Below are 19,342 nucleotides of genomic sequence, written 5' to 3' on the forward strand. Positions count from 1 at the left end.
TCTCAATAGAATCAGTCCAACTCATTTAACAATTGTCTTGGATTTGATAACTTCAGTTTCACTAGAATAATGCCATGATGGGTTGGATACATTAACAGCAGACATGCAAAGTACAGTCTTTACTACCATATTTTGGATTGAGCTCTCACTTTGTCTCATGTTACCCTCATGCCATTTAAAACTTTCTGAAAATTTGGAAGAATATCTATGGACTGGGCATGATGGCTTCCAAACAGTAGATAGAATTGAAACATCGAGATAGTTAGGGAATACTTACTCTTTGAGATTCTCCAAAGTATGTGACATTCTGGAAAGAAATACAAATGAAAACATTTTGTACAATCTTCAACTCTTTGGGAGACAGAAACATTCAAAAGTAATTTTGAGTCTGAAATCATTTATAATGCAAATGATTTTGCCAAATAAATGCAAGAGGATAACTGTTTTTAAGCTCTATGTTCACATTTTCCAGACAAAATTTGCTTGCATGATAAAGAGAGCTACACTTGTACATGTATACATAATTCATCTTGTGGGTTTGATAATCATTTTACCCACACAAAAGTATGTACCTGGTATTCTTTAGGTGAAAATGGTCTCAGTCATGTGCATATACAAGAAGCTACTAATTTAGACCTGAGTTGCCCAATTATTGATGACAAAATAAATCCCAAGTGCTGATATTCTGTTATACATAATAATTACTCATGTGACAGTCATTTTTTGTTTTTACAGGTGTTACAAGTGACAATGAAATTCTGCAAAATCTTACTTGCAGCTCTCTACACATACATTTGGTGTTCAGGAAGCCTGAAGACTTCTAGATTATTATTTTTTTTCTCTTTTTTTTTTGTAAGATTGTCGAAAGGTTTGTTTGTTTGTTGTTGTTGTTTTTCATCCAAAATTAGCATTGTCAGTCAGTGCCTGATGATATGGAACTTACAATGTATTTTGCCCTTAGTATACACATGCACAATGGCAGCATTAAGTGAATATCAGGAGGGTGCTACATTGGTTGCATTATATGAACATCAGGAGGGTCCTATGTTGGTTACAAGACTTTCTCTCATGATAACTGAAACTCTTCATCTTCCATTGAATCTTACTGGAATATCATCTGCCTGTTTCATTACATTGGTGTAATACTCACACACTCTGTGTAGCATGCTTCAAGTGTTGAATTGTCCCAGGATGAACAGCCAGTGTCACACTGCAATGGATTTAAGGTTATTTGGATTTTAAGACAGTGTCACTAGTCAGTTGAATACAGCTCCCGGGAATTGGGTAAAAACAAATGAAACAAAGTGACACAAAAACTACCTCATAAAGCTGTACTTAAAGAAGTTCAACACTCAGATGAAAGGTTAAGGAATTGTATTTGGTTACACTTACCTCATTACCTGACTCTAATTCACTATATTTTGAATATTCAACAGGGCACATCTTCTTTGAAATAAATACTTACTAGAGTGTGTTGTAAATCAGCTTATAGAGGCATAATGTCTTTGAGTTTTAAAATGGCATAAAAAGTCACAATTTTTCTATTTTTAAATTGTTTTCGTATTTGACAACAAACAAGCTGTAAATCAAACTCAGAGCTCATAGAGTAATGAATGGTAAGTTGCAGGAGACCATCATAATGAGCTCAAAGCTTGATGAGAAAGAACAAAATCTGAGGGAGGAGAAGGGCAAACATTACAGAAGAAACAAGGAAAAGTAGAAATTACGCGGTGCGTAAAATATGTCCCCGCCGGAAGTAGCATTTAGTTGCAAATTGTACAATATCGGTAAAAAATCAAGGTCAAAGGTCAAAGAGGTCAAAGGTCAAAGAGGTCAAAGGTCAAAATTCTGTGTAGAAGTTTTGAAGCCCTCACCTAGTGCCATCACAAAAAGCAAACGGAATCGAAATCGGGTTAGAAATGGCGAAGGAGTACCATTTTGTAGCCAATGTACAATATAGGTCGAAAATCAAGGTCAAAGGTCAAAATTTTGTGTAGAAGTTTTGAAGCACTCACCTAGTGCCATCACATAAAGAAAACGGAATCAAAATCGGGTTAGAAATGGCGAAGGAGTAGCATTTTGTAGCCAATGTACAATATAGGTTAAAAATCAAAGTCAAAGGTCAAAGAAGTCAAGGGTCAAAATTCTGTGTAGAAGTTTTGAAGCCCTCACCTAGTGCCATCACATAAAGCAAACGGAAGTGAAATTGGGTTAGAAATGGCAAAGGAGTAGCATTTTGTAGCAAAATGTACAATGCAGGTCAAAAATCAAGGTCAAAGGTCAAAGAAGTCAAAGGTCAAAATTCTGTGTAAAAGTTTTGAAGCCCTCACCTAGTGCCATCACATAAAGCAAACGCAATCGAAATCGGGTTAGAAATGGCGGAGTACCATTTTGTAGCAAAATGTACAATATAGGTAAAAAATCAAGGTCAAAGAAGTCAAAGGTCAAAATTCTGTGTAGAAGTTTTGAAGCCCTCACCTAGTGCCATCACATAAAGCAAACGGAATCGAAATCGGGTTAGAAATGGCGAAGGAGTAGCATTTTGTAGCCAATGTACAATATAGGTCAAAAATCAAGGTCAAAGGTCAAAGAAGTCAAGGGTCAAAATTCTGTGTAGAAGTTTTGAAGCCCTCACCTAGTGCCATCACATAAAGCAAACGGAAGTGAAATTGGGTTAGAAATGGCAAAGGAGTAGCATTTTGTAGCAAAATGTACAATGCAGGTCAAAAATTAAGGTCAAAGGTCAAAGAAGTCAAAGGTCAAAATTCTGTGTAGAAGTTTTGAAGCCCTCACCTAGTGCCATCACATAAAGCAAACGCAATCGAAATCGGGTTAGAAATGGCGGAGTACCATTTTGTAGCAAAATGTACAATATAGGTAAAAAATCAAGGTCAAAGAAGTCAAAGGTCAAAATTCTGTGTAGAAGTTTTGAAGCCCTCACCTAGTGCCATCACATAAAGCAAACGGAATCGAAATCGGGTTAGAAATGGCGAAGGAGTAGCATTTTGTAGCCAATGTACAATATAGGTCAAAAATCAAGGTCAAAGGTCAAAGAAGTCAAGGGTCAAAATTCTGTGTAGAAGTTTTGAAGCCCTCACCTAGTGCCATCACATAAAGCAAACGGAAGTGAAATTGGGTTAGAAATGGCAAAGGAGTAGCATTTTGTAGCAAAATGTACAATGCAGGTCAAAAATTAAGGTCAAAGGTCAAAGAAGTCAAAGGTCAAAATTCTGTGTAGAAGTTTTGAAGCCCTCACCTAGTGCCATCACATAAAGCAAACGGAATCGAAATCGGGTTAGAAATGGCGAAGGAGTACCATTTTGTAGCAAAATGTACAATATAGGTCAAAAATCAAGGTCAAAGGTCAAAGAAGTCAAAGGTCAAAATTCTGTGTAAAAGTTTTGAAGCCCTCACCTAGTGCCATCACATAAAGCAAACGGAATCGAAATCGGGTTAGAAATGGCGAAGGAGTAGCATTTTGTAGCCAATGTACAATGTAGGTTAAAAATCAAGGTCAAAGGTCAAAATTCTGTGTAGAAGTTTTGAAGCCCTCACCTAGTGCCATCACACAAAGCAAACGGAATCGAAATCGGGTTAGAAATGGCGAAGGAGTAGCATTTTGAAGCAAAATGTACAATATAGGTCAAAGGTCAAGGTCAAAGGTCACAACTGAAATTCTGTGTAGAAGTTTCAAAGCTCCCATGTAGTGCTATCATATAAAGCAAACAGAATCAAAATTGGCTCATAAATGACAGAGAAGTAGCAAATTGAACATTTTGATCACACACGGACGCACAGACAGATGGACGGACGGACGGATACACGGACACACACACATACGGAGCCTGTTTCATAGTCCCCTGCTCGAACTCGTTCGGCAGGGACAACTAATCTCAGGTACAGAGCGTGAATACACCACAGTTCATAGTGAATGAGTAGAGACTTTGAACAGAAGAACTGAATGTAAATTTGCATGCATCATCATACATCATAACAGCTTGTCTGATTTGACAAGTTTCATATTACCATTACACAAGAATCACTTATAATGGCTTGAATGTCTTACCGAAACATTTCTGCATGGGAGGTCACAAGACCCGATGTCTGAAGTGAGAGCCGACTGTGGGATGAAAGGAAACAAAAAACAGAAAATCATCAAAATTTTCCATTGAACACAGTTTATTTCTGGTTCTGAAGAAAACTACATTAATTGTAAGGTCTGTAATAGTCGTTTAAGTTTTCATAGAGCTGGGCAGTAAGTTCTGCAATGAAGCATTCTAGATTTGTTATCAGGATAACAACTATGCCTTCTGTAGGGACTACAGATCAGATTTCTAAATATTTCATTCTAGCGATTAGATGAAAAACATTCATAAAAAAAGTGCAGTGACTTTGTTTGGAAAACACTGAAACCTGATACAGTGTAGGTTTATTTGAAAGAGGTATTGCTGTGAATAACGAAAAAAAAAAAGAGAAGAAAGAATCTCAAAGAAAAAAAAATAATAAATGGTCTTTCATCTATGTTTTTCACTGTACATACATGTTCCAATAGGTGCCTAGAAATTGCATCTTAGACATATATGTAGAACGTCAGAAGAACCTGGGTGTTTCACTGCCTATGAAAACTGGTGAAACCTACATAAATTATATGATCTAAGCTCATGTAATCCCCCCCCAAAAAAAAAAAAATAAAAAAAATAAATAAATAAAATAAAATTAAATAAATAAATAAATAAATAAAAAAAAAATGTTCTCCCATTCACTTCATGGATCTACTAGGCAATGGTATTTGTTATTTTGATGGCATGCAATTTCAATATCTTACAACTCTGCTAACATCAGTTCTGTTTTTAATGAAATCCTTTCACATCATCAAATATGAATTTGATATTTCTGCACTGGATGCCACACAAAACTACAAATAATGATTGTTCAGGTGAACATGAAATGTGTACCTCAAGAGAGATGAAGAACAAGCCCTTATTCAGAGTTTGTTTGTTTGTTTGTTTTTGTTTGTTTGTTTGTGTTTGTTTGTGTGTGTGTGTGTGTGTTTGTTTCAATTAAAACCACACGTATATACAGAGAACAAAATGAACTATATTACAATCTAAGCATTGTTGCAACGCACAGACAAATGAGCAGTCAAGATTGAAATATATGACAGATCCTATCCCACAACCTGTATCATAGCAAACAGGAATGTCAAGTCATTCAAATACTGTACATGCAGATATACAGCAAGTGATGCAGGCAAAGATAATGTACAACAATATTGCAGACCTATAAAACTCCTGACAAATTCTTTTAGAAATGAAATTAGCTCGGAAGTAAAATCTTCCCGCAAAAGAATCACTGTACAAAATCTATTTTTGACGAAAAGACGGACATATAATATATCCATCCTTTCATCAATAATAAATTTTGTAAATGACATTCTAGGGTGGGATGATTTTGCTTCCAAGCTCATTTCATCACAGACGGATGGACAGAGGGATGGACAACCTAGAACATTAGGCCGTCAGTCAACACCACTTTGTGGTGGAGGCATCTAAATGCATGGAATGAGACTATGGATACATGTTCATTCATTTCTCTCATTTCACAACCCTAGCTATATATGTGAAAAACACAAACATTTTGTTCAATGGACATGTGAATTCATTCTGTCATTGATCTTTCTCAGTCTCTGGAAGTGAAATGAACATTACTATTACACATCAAAGTCATCTTGCATAGCAGAGCAAAATAAAACAAAATATATGACTGCATGATGAACTTGTACCTTTACAGGCCAAAACCCACACAAATCCTCACACTGTACAGCTTGTTCACACATACCACAAGCGGTAAACAACACCCACAAAGCAACCAACCCAGTGTACCAAACAATTGAATTCTTGGACAATGAACCTTGAAATGGCAGTTGAACACACAAGTACTACAAACTACAAACTACGTTGTACAATGTATGCAATTGAATTGGTGCATCCTTCCTGATTGGCCTGTAAAGTTTGTCGAGGGATTACTGGGGGTTCTAGGGAGATTCAGAGACATTGCTAGCTACCTGCAGTCATGTAACTCCATAGTTACATTACAGGGCAGTACCTCAGGGAACACTCTGAGAGAGAGATTTGACAGATAAGAAATGAGAGACAGAATCCTTGATCTCTTGACAGATCCCTGGTGTCAAGGAGTTAAGGAGACCAGGAGGGCGTGGCTTGCCCTCTCACTCTTGACCTCATCACCATGGTAACATTTGTACTCAACATGAGACATCATTCAAATCCATGGCTCAAACACTTCAAGCAAGGATGTGACAGGGTTTTTTGCACCCATTTGCTTTGAATGTGCAAATCATAATGGTGGAATATTTTAGGAGAAATCTGAAAGTGGCACTGAATGACACATCCTTCATCTCATTCATACACTGTAGATACTATGTACAAGTACTCAGTAGTTCAGTACACAACCAGTTTCATAGCAGGTTTCAGGACATCCGCACATGATTCACGCTATTAAAATTCATAGAGACATACAACCTGTATATATCATTTATGACAAGGCTTTGAAACAAACAATATGGCGATTGCCTCCACAACAGACAGCTGAGAGATGATAAAGCAGCGGAGTGGCTGTCAGAGTTACCACCCCACATAATATGTACAACGTACTGCCAGCTTTACTCAAACAAGGGAGGAGGGACTTCCCACCTCCCTGCTCAAACATTATGAAGCTTTGTGTATGAAATTTTTCTCTCCCCTCCCTCAATCTTTCTTCCTCCCATTTTATCCCTATCTTCCTATCTTTCTATCTCTCTCTCTCTCTCTCTCCCTCTTCCTTTGGGTCTCACACACAATTTCTGTCCTTCCTCTAATACAAATGAATTGGATCACACTGATTGGTGATCATGACATTTAATAATTCATGTATACATGTCACAGAACAAAGCAAGAATACTGTTTATGTACAGACATTAAAGGCCTATAGATACACTGTATGCGTGAAACACTCATACCTGACACAGGCAGTAGGCCCTATGTGGTACATTGGCTGAAAGAGACTTGCACATAATTACAATTTCCATGAATATTTTAATCACAGAAAACTGGTACAAGTCTTTCGTTGCTTGTCATCTTCAGAAGAAATGACAATACCAATGCCTGATGATGTACATGATATGTACCCTGGACCGTGTGTATCTATGACACTATGAGTTATCAATTGAAAAGCACATACAATGTCTGTATTGCCTGAGATTTAAAAAAAAAAGAAGGATATTTGGGGATCACAGTACACATGCACACCTCATTATAGAGAGGTTGTAAATACAAAGCTGAAAGATGAAAGTGAAGAATTATGAATGACCAAATAATGGATATTCTCAATAATCCACACAACATATGCTGTACACCAATGTGTGAGGTGATTGATAGACCACAATGCAAATAAATGTCACTACATAGTTTAAAGATTGATGTTTGTTCAGAGAAAAGTTTGATGACTTTTCCAAGAACTCCAATTCAATTCCATTCAATTTAATACAATTTCATTGTCCATTTATGGAATTTTTTTTTTTTGTTTGCATGCATATCCGGTTACATTGATACATTCATACAAAGCACACATATACAGTACATTGTAACATACAATATCACTATCATTGTCATAAATATACACTGTATAGCATCATCTGTACGAGTCAACATTGTATTGCATGTGGTGTGCATATAACATATACGGGTGTATAATGTGTCAATTGATAATTGGTATGTTTGCATTGTTGGCTTTGTTTCATCAGATCTCACTAGATACAGTGAAATGTTGGGTTTCTGCATTCTCAGGCCGCTATGAACACAGCAAGTTCACTGGAAGTAGATATTATAGGCATACCACACTTCACTATCAAACAAATGTTTACAATTAAATGAAAGTGCACACTATATTACTATCAAGTGTTTATTGATGATAACATTTTTGTGACTAAATGATAAGCACCATGTGAATGAGCTCATATTTAAAGGGTGTTGCTTCCCACCAAAGTACATTATTACTTTGAAAATCACATCTAGTGCAATCCTAACAGTAGCTGTGTACATCAATGGTAAATACAATGTACAATGTATATTCCACAATTAAAGTGAAAACATTTTTGTCTGTTTGCTGTTGTTTTAATGACAATTTTGAGAAGATTAAACAAAGTCTTGAACACAAAGTGCAGTGTGAACAACAAAGTTTGCATAGCCATCACAGCAGCAACTGAAGAAAACTCACCTGTCCAACATGCATTTCCAACACAATATCACAAATATCAAGCAACACGTTAAGGTATGGAGAAAAAGTGCAATTTCTGTATTGAATAGTAAATTGTTACCATTTTCATGTGGCCTTTGACCCTAAAATTCATAAGATAAGCAATGTCAGGCAGAACATGCATAAATATGTAGTACGTTTCAAGATAACTTGAGCCACTTCCGAGATATGGAGGAAAAACTTAGATTAGCACTTCCACTTGATCTTTGACCTTTTGACCTTTGAGGCAAAAACAAAAGAAAAAAAAAACTTTCCAGAGATCTCTATTAGGTTAAATACATGCATACACCTAGTGTAAAAAAAAAAATCCTGCTGGCATTGCATAAACATGAGGGAAATTATACTTTTTAGTAAAATTTTGAAGCATTGCCCTTGGCCTTTGACCCCTGACATTTGACCCCATGAACCCTAAATTCTCTAGATAATCACTGCCAGTCAGTACATGTATATGTTTCATGAAGATACCTTGAACAATTTCCAAGGTACAGAGAAAAAAGGTGAAGGTTTAATATTTTTCTTGACCTTTTGACCTTTGACCTTTGACCTCATGACCCAAACTTTCAACAGAGAATCCTAATCGGGTAATACATGTATACACTAAGTTTCAAGAAAATAACTTCAGGCGTTGCATAGATATGATGAAAATAGTGAAATTTTATGTATTTGATCTTGACCTTTTGACCTTTGACCTTGAGCATGTGCACCCAAAAGTTGATAGGCACAACTTCACCCCCTAATACATATACACGTGTACATGCCAAGTTTCATTAGGATACCTCAAAAGGTTTTGATAGTTACCCTGTCCACAAAATTCATTACGGATGGACGGAAGGACGGACGGAAAGACGGATGGACGGACATTCCGAAAACATTATGCCTCCGTCACCACTTCGTGGCGGAGGCATAAAAATCCCAAACTGGCTCAAATTGGTATTTGGGTAAGGATTTAGTCATCCTGGGTAAGCAGGGAAGCAAGTCAATAATAACAAGGAAAAGTAGAAATTACGTGGTGCGTAATATATGTCCCCACCGGAAGTAGCACTTAGCAGCAAAATGTACAATATAGGTCAAAAATCAAGGTCAAAGGTCAAAATTCTGTGTAGAAGTTTTGAAGCCCTCACCTACTGCCATCACATAAAGCAAACGAAATCGAAATCGGGTTAGAAATGGCGAAGGAGTAGCATTTTGTAGCCAATGTACAATATAGGTCAAAAATCAAGGTCAAAGGTCAAAGAAGTCAAAGGTCAAAATTCAGTGTAGAAGTTTTGAAGCCCTCACCTAGTGCCATCACTTTTAAAGCAAACGGAATTGAAATCGGGTTAGAAATGGCGAAGAAGTAGCATTTTGTAGCAAAATGTACAATACAGGTCAAAAATCAAGGTCAAAGGTCAAAGAAGTCAAAGGTCAAAATTCTGTGTAGAAGTTTTTAAGCCCTCACCTAGTGCCATCACATAAAGCAAACGGAATTGAAATCGGGTTAGAAATGGCAAAGGAGTAGCATTTTGTAGCCAATGTGCAATATAGGTGAAAAATCAAGGTCAAAGGTCAAAGAAGTCAAAGGTCAAAATTCTGTACAAGTTTTGAAGCCCTCACCTAGTGCCATCACATAAGCCAACGGAATCGAAAACAGGTTAGAAATGGCGAAGGAGTAGCATTTTGTAGCAAAATGTACAATACAGGTCAAAAATCAAGGTCAAAGGTCAAAATTCTGTGTAGAAGTTTTGAAGCCCTCACCTAGTGCCATCACATAAAGCAAACGGAATCGAAATCGGGTTAGAAATGGCGAAGGAGTAGCATTTTGAAGCAAAATGTACAATATAGGTCAAAGGTCAAGGTCAAAGGTCACAACTGAAATTCTGTGTAGAAGTTTCAAAGCTCCCATGCAGTGCTATCATATAAAGCAAACAGAATCAAAATTGGCTCATAAATGACAGAGAAGTAGCAAATTGAACATTTTGATCACACACGGACGCACAGACGGACGGACGCACAGACGGACGGACGCACAGACGGACGGACGCACAGACGGACGGACACACGGACACACACACGTACGGAGCCCGTTTCATAGTCCCCTGCTCGAACTCGTTCGGCGGGGACAATTATGTTTGTAGCAGCCCGCCATGCCATATCAATTGGACAAGGTGTGGTGTCAATTCAATCTAGGTCATTTCAATCCTCAGTATCTCTGTGCTACAGTGCCGTGCTTTATACAAATAAACAGAATAATTTCAATGCATGGCAAAGCACATAGAATGGAAGCTGACTGATATTTGTGATCTTCCAACATTCCTCCCTGTCAGTCATGTCTAATCGGTTCAATAGCTGCACACTTAAAGTGTACCTGAAGTTCAAGTTTTGATAAGCAAAGGAGAAATATACAAACAGAATGGTAAAAGTTCCATCAAAGTCAAAATCAAAACCTGGAAATTTATGGAATCTTTGAATTATTCACAAAATCAAGTTACGACTTGCAACTATCTACAGGCAATAAGTAATCACTTTTTTACAACCATTACATTCACTTGTACACACACACACACATAAAACACCATTACTGTGATATTAAACAACACTTCTATGCAGCAATTTAGAACTTACAATCAGTGCTTTTATTCGAAAAGAAAGGAAGCAAGGTTTTTGTGCTGCAAGGTTTATGTGCACAGGTCAAATGGAGACTTACAATTTTTGTATAAATGTATGGCGTGATAACATCATCCCCATTAATTTACATGTTTCTGCCAGTATCTGCCACTGCCGGACACAGTATGCAAACATTGTGAAACTTTCCCAATATTTTTTTCCTCATTTCATGTCCAAGCTTGGTCAAGTTTCAATTCAATAGTTCGTCACTGTATCTGTTTGATTTTGTTTAATTTACTACAGCCTACATGAACCTGGACTGATTATGTCTTCAATATGCGACTGCAAAGAAAGTCTCATCTGTAAGGGTTATACCGGTACACTGAACATCCAGCCTGACTCAGGCTTGAAATAAAAGCTCTTTGTTCTACCATGAACGGTACTGTACGAGCTGAAATTTTCGCGTACAGATATTTTCGTGAATTGCTACTTGGAGGACATTTTTGCGTGTTGTTAATTTTGCGGTTGCGAGGGTCTAACTGAATTTACTTATTCACGCGTTGTTATTTCGCATGTTATCATTTTCGCGGTTCAAAGGCGATTCACGAAGTTCGCGAAACTAAAACCATCGAGAAAACTTCTGCTCGTACAGTATTCAAATAGGAGATTACAGACAAAAAGCTTTCAAAAGACAACACATTTCATATCCGAAACTATGTGCATCTAGATGTTTATGGAAAAAACAATCTGGTCAACTCATCTCTATACAGAAGTTTGTGATGAGGCACACTTGTTTGTATAGGTCGATGTACTCTCCACATGCAGTGCGATTACAATCTTATGCCATTCCACATATCCTATCCAGAGTAGATATTTCGTGCTTGCACTCTTTCTACCAAGACCTCCCAACTAACAGCATGCTGTACAATTGTAGGTTACAAGCCATTAGTCACAGCAGTCCTAGGTGACTGCACCCACCTCTCACTGAGGCATGCTATAAGAGACTGAAGAACCAGAGGTCATGGTTGCTTAGCAACCACCTGTGCATGGAATGTCACATATCTTGAGTCAGGCAGTGAGGTTGGTATTTCCCTCCTCTAACCACAAGCAAGGCCACAAGTGACTATGCTGATCTGGTATGTGTGCAGAGTTGAGTGTCATTTTATCTGACGTTTTTGGTGAGGTTTTTATGTGTGGAATAAAGTCGGCCAAACTGAAAAACAATAATTAAAAGACAATGGAACCCGCATATGACATGTCATCAGATCTTGTACATCATGTTTGGAACCCCATTTGGTGGAATATGAAGATCTATGCACCCAATATCAATAGGGAATCAATAGGGAATCTCTGAATGACTCTCTGCAACAGGACAAAGCCCAACACAAACCCTACTATGAGCGTGTTTCTACTGAGCGACGAAAATTCGAGGTGATGCCAGCCGATGTGTGGTGATACCGGCCGATGCCGGCCGATACCGGCCGATGCGTGGTGACACCTCGAATTTTTCCTCAGTAGAAACAGATCGGGTAGTGGCCGATGCCGGCTGATGCGAGGTGCTCCGTCGTCCATCTATTGAGGTGGTCGATGCGTGGTGACGCGAAGGACGATTCTCAGTAGAAACACACCGGGTAGCGAAATTCGTGGTGTATCGGACGTCTAGAATTTCTCCCCGCGCTTTTCAATCGGTTCATCGCACATACTCCTTCGACACATGTGTACAAAATACGTATGTACACATAGCGACCGTGTTCGCATCATGCTTTGTACCAACTCGCTTGTGTATGTGTTATAGGCCCTATACGTTACGTTACATGTGAATTGTGGCATTCATCGTCTATTGTTCGCGTGATTAACAGCCTAACTTATTGCAGTACTAAGCCCTCATCACTTAAATTGATTTTACACCGCGTCATTTCATTTAATTTTATATTGTCTCGAATCACGAGAGTACCACATTAGTATGTCGCAGCCTTGAGAAAATCTCAACTGGACCCTCGATCTCCAAAGATTTCTCATCAGTCAGTGGCAGGATACCAGTATGTTAGTTCGGGGTATATTGGATGGGAAGACAAAGAGAAATGGCTAATCAAAAAATAGCCGACGCAGTTGTAGCAAAGCAAAGTAAAGCAAAGCAGTGCGCGCGTGACCCAAATCTGTGACTTAAAAATACCTGACTTCCGGAATCGCCGAATTTGCACGTCACCTTTGCATCACCTCGTATTTTATCGCTCAGTAGAAACAGCTCGAGTGGTCGTAAAATACGAGGTGCTGCGTTGGACAAAATTCGTGGCGATGCCAGGGATGTGAGGTGCTCTCAGTAGAAACACGCTCTATGTGTGTCTCTATCCCTTTACACAATGCCAGTATCACTGACAGCATCAACTGTTTTTCCTTCAACCTGCATAAGAGTGTCTTATGTCCAGGTTTGTTCCTATAAAGCCTGAGCTGAATTGACAGATATGGCAAGAAATGATAAACCAGCAAACACACACAGAGTAAGGTAACACTCATAACAAACCTACAATTAAAGTACATTTATTAAAGACAAACACAAAATGTTCCTCTCCATCAGATGAAAGGAATATTGCTGTCAGGCTCTCCATGACCTCATTAAAGTATAATTGGTGTAATTTACCATTTTACTCATTTTTTTCAATAACACTTACAGCCAGAATAGGCCAACTTAAAGGGATGGTATAGTATTGGTGGAGATGAGGATTTGGCTTTAAACTTTTTGAGAGATACCAAGAAACCACTTTGGAATAGTACAGAGCATATCATTATAATCTGAGCAATTCAAAGTTGATTTGATGGAAATCAGTTTTGGAATGGCTGAGACATCAAAAAACAGAGTAAAACAAAACAATCATAATAAAAAGTGGGTCCCACCTTTTATTATGATCACTCTGTTTTCGACATCTGAAACCTCTCATACAGTGCTCAAATGACAACATAATTACAGCACCAACACTGTGTATGCAATGAAAAATTCTACACCATAAATCTGCCTTTTTCACTGTACATTTGGAGGTATAACCTGCTGCTTTGAGATACAAAGTGTACTATACATGTACAGTATGTCTTGACTATAATGATCATCATTGTCCCTCGACATCCATTATGATGATTTCTACAGATGGGAATACTTACTACATTGTCACAAATTGTAATTTTCTTTAATTAAAATACATACAGTAAATATGATTTTTTTAATCACTTCATTTCCTTTTTTGTTTCTATTTTTTGTACCCACCAAGCTCCACCCTTTAAATAATGATAGTATTGACTTTCTTGATATCATCAATAGAGAAGTCAGGTGAAATAGCATCAAATGCCTGATGTTACAATGTACGCACAAAATCTCACATAGAATCCTTTGAGCACAATCTTTGAAGTATGATGGTAATTGCTTTTGAGCAAAATGTTTAAGGAATGTGAGTCCAACAAGGAAAGGTGTGGAAGTGTGTGTTGTGATAAAAACTCATCTTCTTTTTGTTGTTGTTGTTGTTCGTAAGAAATGAGTCTGACCAATAGGCCGCAATGTCATAAGGAGCTACGGTGTAGTCAGCATCAATGCCATCATCGGAAAACAGAAACCGGAGACAGATTTCTGTATCAAATAACGGTTACATAAAGACTTCCATTGGACTTTTGGTGGTTAAAACAGTGGAAGTATGGAATTACAGAAAGGAAATGAGGTTAGAAAGATGGCAGATGACAGTCAAACCATTACCACACCGCATAGGAGAATTTCTAGTGGTCTTGACATGAGCCTTGTGTTACCAGCAGGGGTTTTTCAAGCCCTGAACAGGATCTGTGTGCTGACACACGTTTCAGTCTGCAAGTCCTACCACAAAACATTTTTGTAACCCCAATCCAGCACCACCAGGATACAATGTAGGCCTACACTGTACATTATCACAAAGTTTGACCATTTGTATGCCTGCCTTTAAATGAGAAAGTTACAAAGATTTGCACAAAGTTGCCTCTTTCAGTAATGATTCCAGTTGTTTGTTACTAGTTTGTTTCATGATTTTGGGCAGATTTGAAATCTAATGGAAACTAAGGAGGCAGGTTTTTGTTTACTTCTTTCAAACATGATATACAGATCAAATTCCAGCTGGTGATCAATGGCAGCTGTGGTGGATAAATGAGACTCTGGGAGACTCAGCTTTCCTCCCAGCTCCACTAACACTCAGTACACTACAAATCTTTACTGCACGTAAAGCTCTGACTTGAACATACTCTATATGCTATATGTTTTCACCAGTAATCAATCATACATTTGTATACTGAAATTAGAATGATAGCACAACTCAAATGATAGCACAATTCAAATCTGGATTTGTTTGACTGCTTGACCAGAGCCATCCTCTCAGACCTTCACTTCTCATAGAAATTACACTCTTTGATTTCCACATAAACAACTGATGCCAAACATATTAGGCCTATAGATAGCTAAAGTAAAAGGCAGTAGAATCATGAAAATGCAATAGGGTTGGCTGAAAACAAACCCACATCTCAAAGCATTAACAATGACAATAGGATAAGAGCTAGTAAACAGCTTCAGATAGCAAGATAACAAAAAATAAAAAAAAATACATGTACAAGCATCAAGAAAGATTGCTGTATCTGGACATATAAGGGACAGTCTGTACAATTGCACTAAAACACACAAAAAGTTATTTTTTGTGGCACATATGTTGAAGATAGGCATAGACAGTTTGTCTTCATGTACATGATTCCACTCATAAGTTTAATACAAGAGCAACCTGTACAAGCTACAATACCTCATTTCAAAGGAACATTGAAGTGGGAACTGATCGTATGATTTGACAACTAATCAATGATATTGAAAATAAAATTTAATTTCATGACTAAAAAACTTGTTAGTTAGAGTGTCAGCATGCAATGTTCAGTTGTACAGTGCATTATGTTCAGGCAGTCAATTGACATGACGAGCATTAGGATTTGTTTTGCTAAAAAAAAAGAAATTAAAAAAACAAACAAAAAGCATTTTTTTTTTTCTTCAGCACAACACAGACCAAAATATGGTTGTATAAATACAACCCTTTGCATGTAAAAGTTGCAGTTAATTAATGTGGTAACCATTTGCCACGTGTTGTCTTTACCCAACTCCCTGGCACTGATATTCTAACATTGTGACTGTATGTGATTAATTTCCCTTAAATCACTATGAATTTGTTGTTTTTCAGTCATTGTGGTCATGGACTACTTAATCTCCTCGCTATAAAGCTATTCTGATTGTTCAGACTTTTGTTTGAACTTTGAAGTCATATAAACAGGAATTGTGCACTGTCAGGAATTTGTCAGTTTGTTACCTTTATCAAGGTGATAATTTCTTCTTTTTTTGCAGACAATTGCTTGTTTTCTTATTTGCTATAGACACCGATGATTATTACCTCCGCCAAGGGAGGAGGTTATGTTTTTGTTATCGTTGGTTTGTGTGTTCGTTCTTTCGTTCATTAGTTAGTTAGTTAGTTTGTCCGTGTGCAAAATAACTCAAAAAGTAGTTAACAGATTTGGATGAAACTTGCAGGAAAGGTTGAGAATGACACAAGTACCAAACAATTAACTTTTGGTAGTGATCTGAGAATTTTGGGGGAATTTATGAAGGATTTTTGATATTTTGGCAGGTAGGGTTAATGGACTTGGGAGTTCAGGCCGCGCGTATTTGAGGTTTGCCTGCGCGCACTAAAGTGCATGCTCTAGTTTCTGATGGGACGAGGCGCGCCGTGCAGCTGAAGGCTTATGACGTAACGAAGGCTTCTATATTTGGAAATCTGGCGACTTTTAGCACCGATGTTGTGTGTACGTAAGATATCTCTATGGAAGAAGAGGGAGGTGAGCACCTCCCTGGGAAGAACAAGATCAGTGTAGTGGTGGAAATAAGCTTCATGCTTGGTGGAGGTCTGCGCTCTCTGAGTGCTTTTCTAGTTCAATTATTTTATTGAAAATGTTAGGATAGGTTTGTGGTATTTAGAACAGGATTTCAGAGTTTGCAGCTTGGTATTCTGCATCACAGTGCTTCTGGTTGAATGTGCATAATAACCCTACAAATGCTTGAAAAATTTACAAAACACAAGAACTGGAACATTTACTTATCTTGGTGCAGAAAGTACAAGCAAAATGATACAAAATACTGCATTAACTTAGTCCTTGTAGGATGGGCTCTGTTTGTATGACTCTCTGAGTCTCATTGAGTTGCCTGAACTATGAAGTAATTTGAGGATAAAGCATTCAAGAGTTTGAACATGTTGTCTGTTAAACACAAATCTCTCTTGAGGACGGACTGATTTTGCTACATCATACATTTCCAATAGACCCCTGCCTGAGTATACTCGGGACTTGCCCTCAACGGGTTAATGCAGGTATTCATCCCTGTACTTCTCCACTACGTGTACTTTGATATACCTAAAATGGGCAAAGAGTCTTACATATGTACCTGCAGTATGAGGAAAGACTTCCTTATGCCCCCCTAAAAAAAAAAAAAAAAAAAAAAAAACAAATGCAATGCCACAAAGTCGATATACCACAAATTTTGCCATGTAAACTCTTATTTTCATATATGCAATAAAATACATGCACTTTTTATAGTCATATATTCCACATACTACAAACATGGCTACACATTTTGGAATGACTAGCATTGCCTTTATAAGTAAAATGTGACTCTTATGCCCTAGCATTTATAGGGAATGCTTAGGCTAAAAGAAAAACACCTTGGATTCTAAACTTTGGCTGACCACCCGATGATGGGTAATATGGATTAAAGCATTCATGCTCTGCAGATATGATAAGAAAGTATATTACTATTACATAAGTCCCTGACTTGCAATATATTTTACAGGCCTGACAAATGAATGACAAGAGTACAGAATTAAAAAAATAAAAAATAAAAACTATAGATTTCTATTCTAGAGCACTCACCACTACATACATCAAACATATCATTTCATATGCTTATCACAAATTAAGAAACCTTAGACAAGTAGAAACAAAAACGAAAAACTTTATTATGCACCAAGTCATCTACTTTCTGAAATTGGTCTGGACAAGTTTTGGAAGTAAAAAACATAAAGTTCAAGTTTGATGCCATTCCCCATGGCTATGACCTAGCCAACAGAATCTGGACCTGATCCAGATCATAGCTCAAAACAGAAAAGTTTTTGGCCAAAGGCAATTAAGCTCCAAGTCAACATCTGAGATGCAGGACCCAATATCAGCTTTTCTAGGCCTATGGGACAGTTGAAGAGTTCATAAAAACATTATTATTCTTAAGTCATTATTAGACAAACATGAAAGCAGTTGTCACAATCTTTTGCTTAAACTAATTTAGCACTACCCCCCCCCCCTCTAATCATGAACTTATGTAACTAGCAGACGTCTGTCTTACAGTACAAAATACACTCCTTTGTAGTTCATCAATTAGTATCTGAGTAAATTGACCTGTGCAAAACACATCAGCGGGTCAGAAACAATAAAATGCACTTATAATTAATACATACTTTTTACAGTTTTCTATACCACCTTTTTTGGGACCCTTCTTGATGATGTGTTTGATCCCCCTAGCCCCCCCCCCCCTCACTTTTCCTATTGAACTTCCAGTTTATATTACATCAACATCAAGCAACACCAAATGCCGCACTACAGTGCCGCACCACCACCCCATGCTCCAACTTTACTTCCTGCCGTAACTTTGGGGGACACCTGGGGAGATAGGAGGGGTCACACACCATGCTCAACTGAAGCAGGAATCGCTCTCAATAACGTTCGCAAAATACCTTACTGTCAAGAAATGAAGGAAAGTTTTGAAAAGCCTAACTCACTTACCAGGTGATCCAAACATCTGCTATTACATTCTGATACCAGGTTACCATTGACGCTTTGGAGAAGAATTAGTGCAGTCAAATACCACAAACAACACAGATTGATTTTCCAAACTCTGGCCATTTTTCGTTGTCTACTGTTCTGTATTTGGGCATGGCGCGGTGCCGGTGGTTTATTGCACACCCTACCCATTGGTAGAACCAGACCCGAACGCCATCGCACCGCCAGCATCTACCCACGGCCACAGACCATCGTACGGGACACGGCGGCCGTGCTGAGATGGTCCATGATCCGTGAAACCACCAACATCGTCAGGATGTAGGCGTGGCGGGTACAAACACTGCATTCCAATAACATGTATACATGCATGACGTCAAAATAATCTCTCTAAACTCATTGGTCAAAAGTCTGAATGGAATGTGCGAATTATCAGGTATGATGAATAATGCATTAATTGCTTCAGCGCTGACAAGAGATTACGTATTACACGTACGTAAGGACGCGCGTGCGCGTGTGTGTGTAACTTTGGACAGCATGACATATGCCGCGCACGCAGTACTGAGTACAGTGCATGCAGTGGACAATCAATCACACC

The 19,342-nt window shown here is 38.0% G+C and overlaps 1 protein-coding gene and 1 long non-coding RNA gene across 2 annotated transcripts in view; both read right to left on the bottom strand.

Annotated features, from left to right (window-relative positions):
* LOC139740156 (proto-oncogene tyrosine-protein kinase ROS-like) overlaps positions 1-1,130 on the bottom strand; it is a 50,109-nt gene extending 48,979 nt beyond the window's left edge. Inside the window, exons 1-2 of the mRNA XM_071650744.1 lie at positions 1,107-1,130; positions 278-307 (exon numbers count right to left, since the gene is read on the bottom strand). Of these exons, the coding sequence (XP_071506845.1) occupies positions 278-307; positions 1,107-1,130 (54 nt within the window). The remainder of the gene's footprint in view (positions 1-277; positions 308-1,106) is intronic.
* A 20-nt stretch (positions 1,131-1,150) lies between these two features.
* Positions 1,151-18,912, bottom strand: LOC139740185 (uncharacterized). The gene is made up of 3 exons (XR_011711548.1): positions 18,751-18,912; positions 4,067-4,120; positions 1,151-1,210 (listed from the first exon to the last, which is right to left on the bottom strand). It is a non-coding gene; the product is annotated as an uncharacterized lncRNA (long non-coding RNA).
* Positions 18,913-19,342: the final 430 nt, after the last annotated feature.

Source organism: Diadema antillarum, unplaced genomic scaffold, assembly GCF_040938485.1.
Source record: "Diadema antillarum isolate AM-2024a unplaced genomic scaffold, OU_Dant_1.0 seq00000839_RagTag, whole genome shotgun sequence".
Classification (NCBI taxonomy): Eukaryota; Metazoa; Echinodermata; class Echinoidea; order Diadematoida; family Diadematidae; genus Diadema; species Diadema antillarum.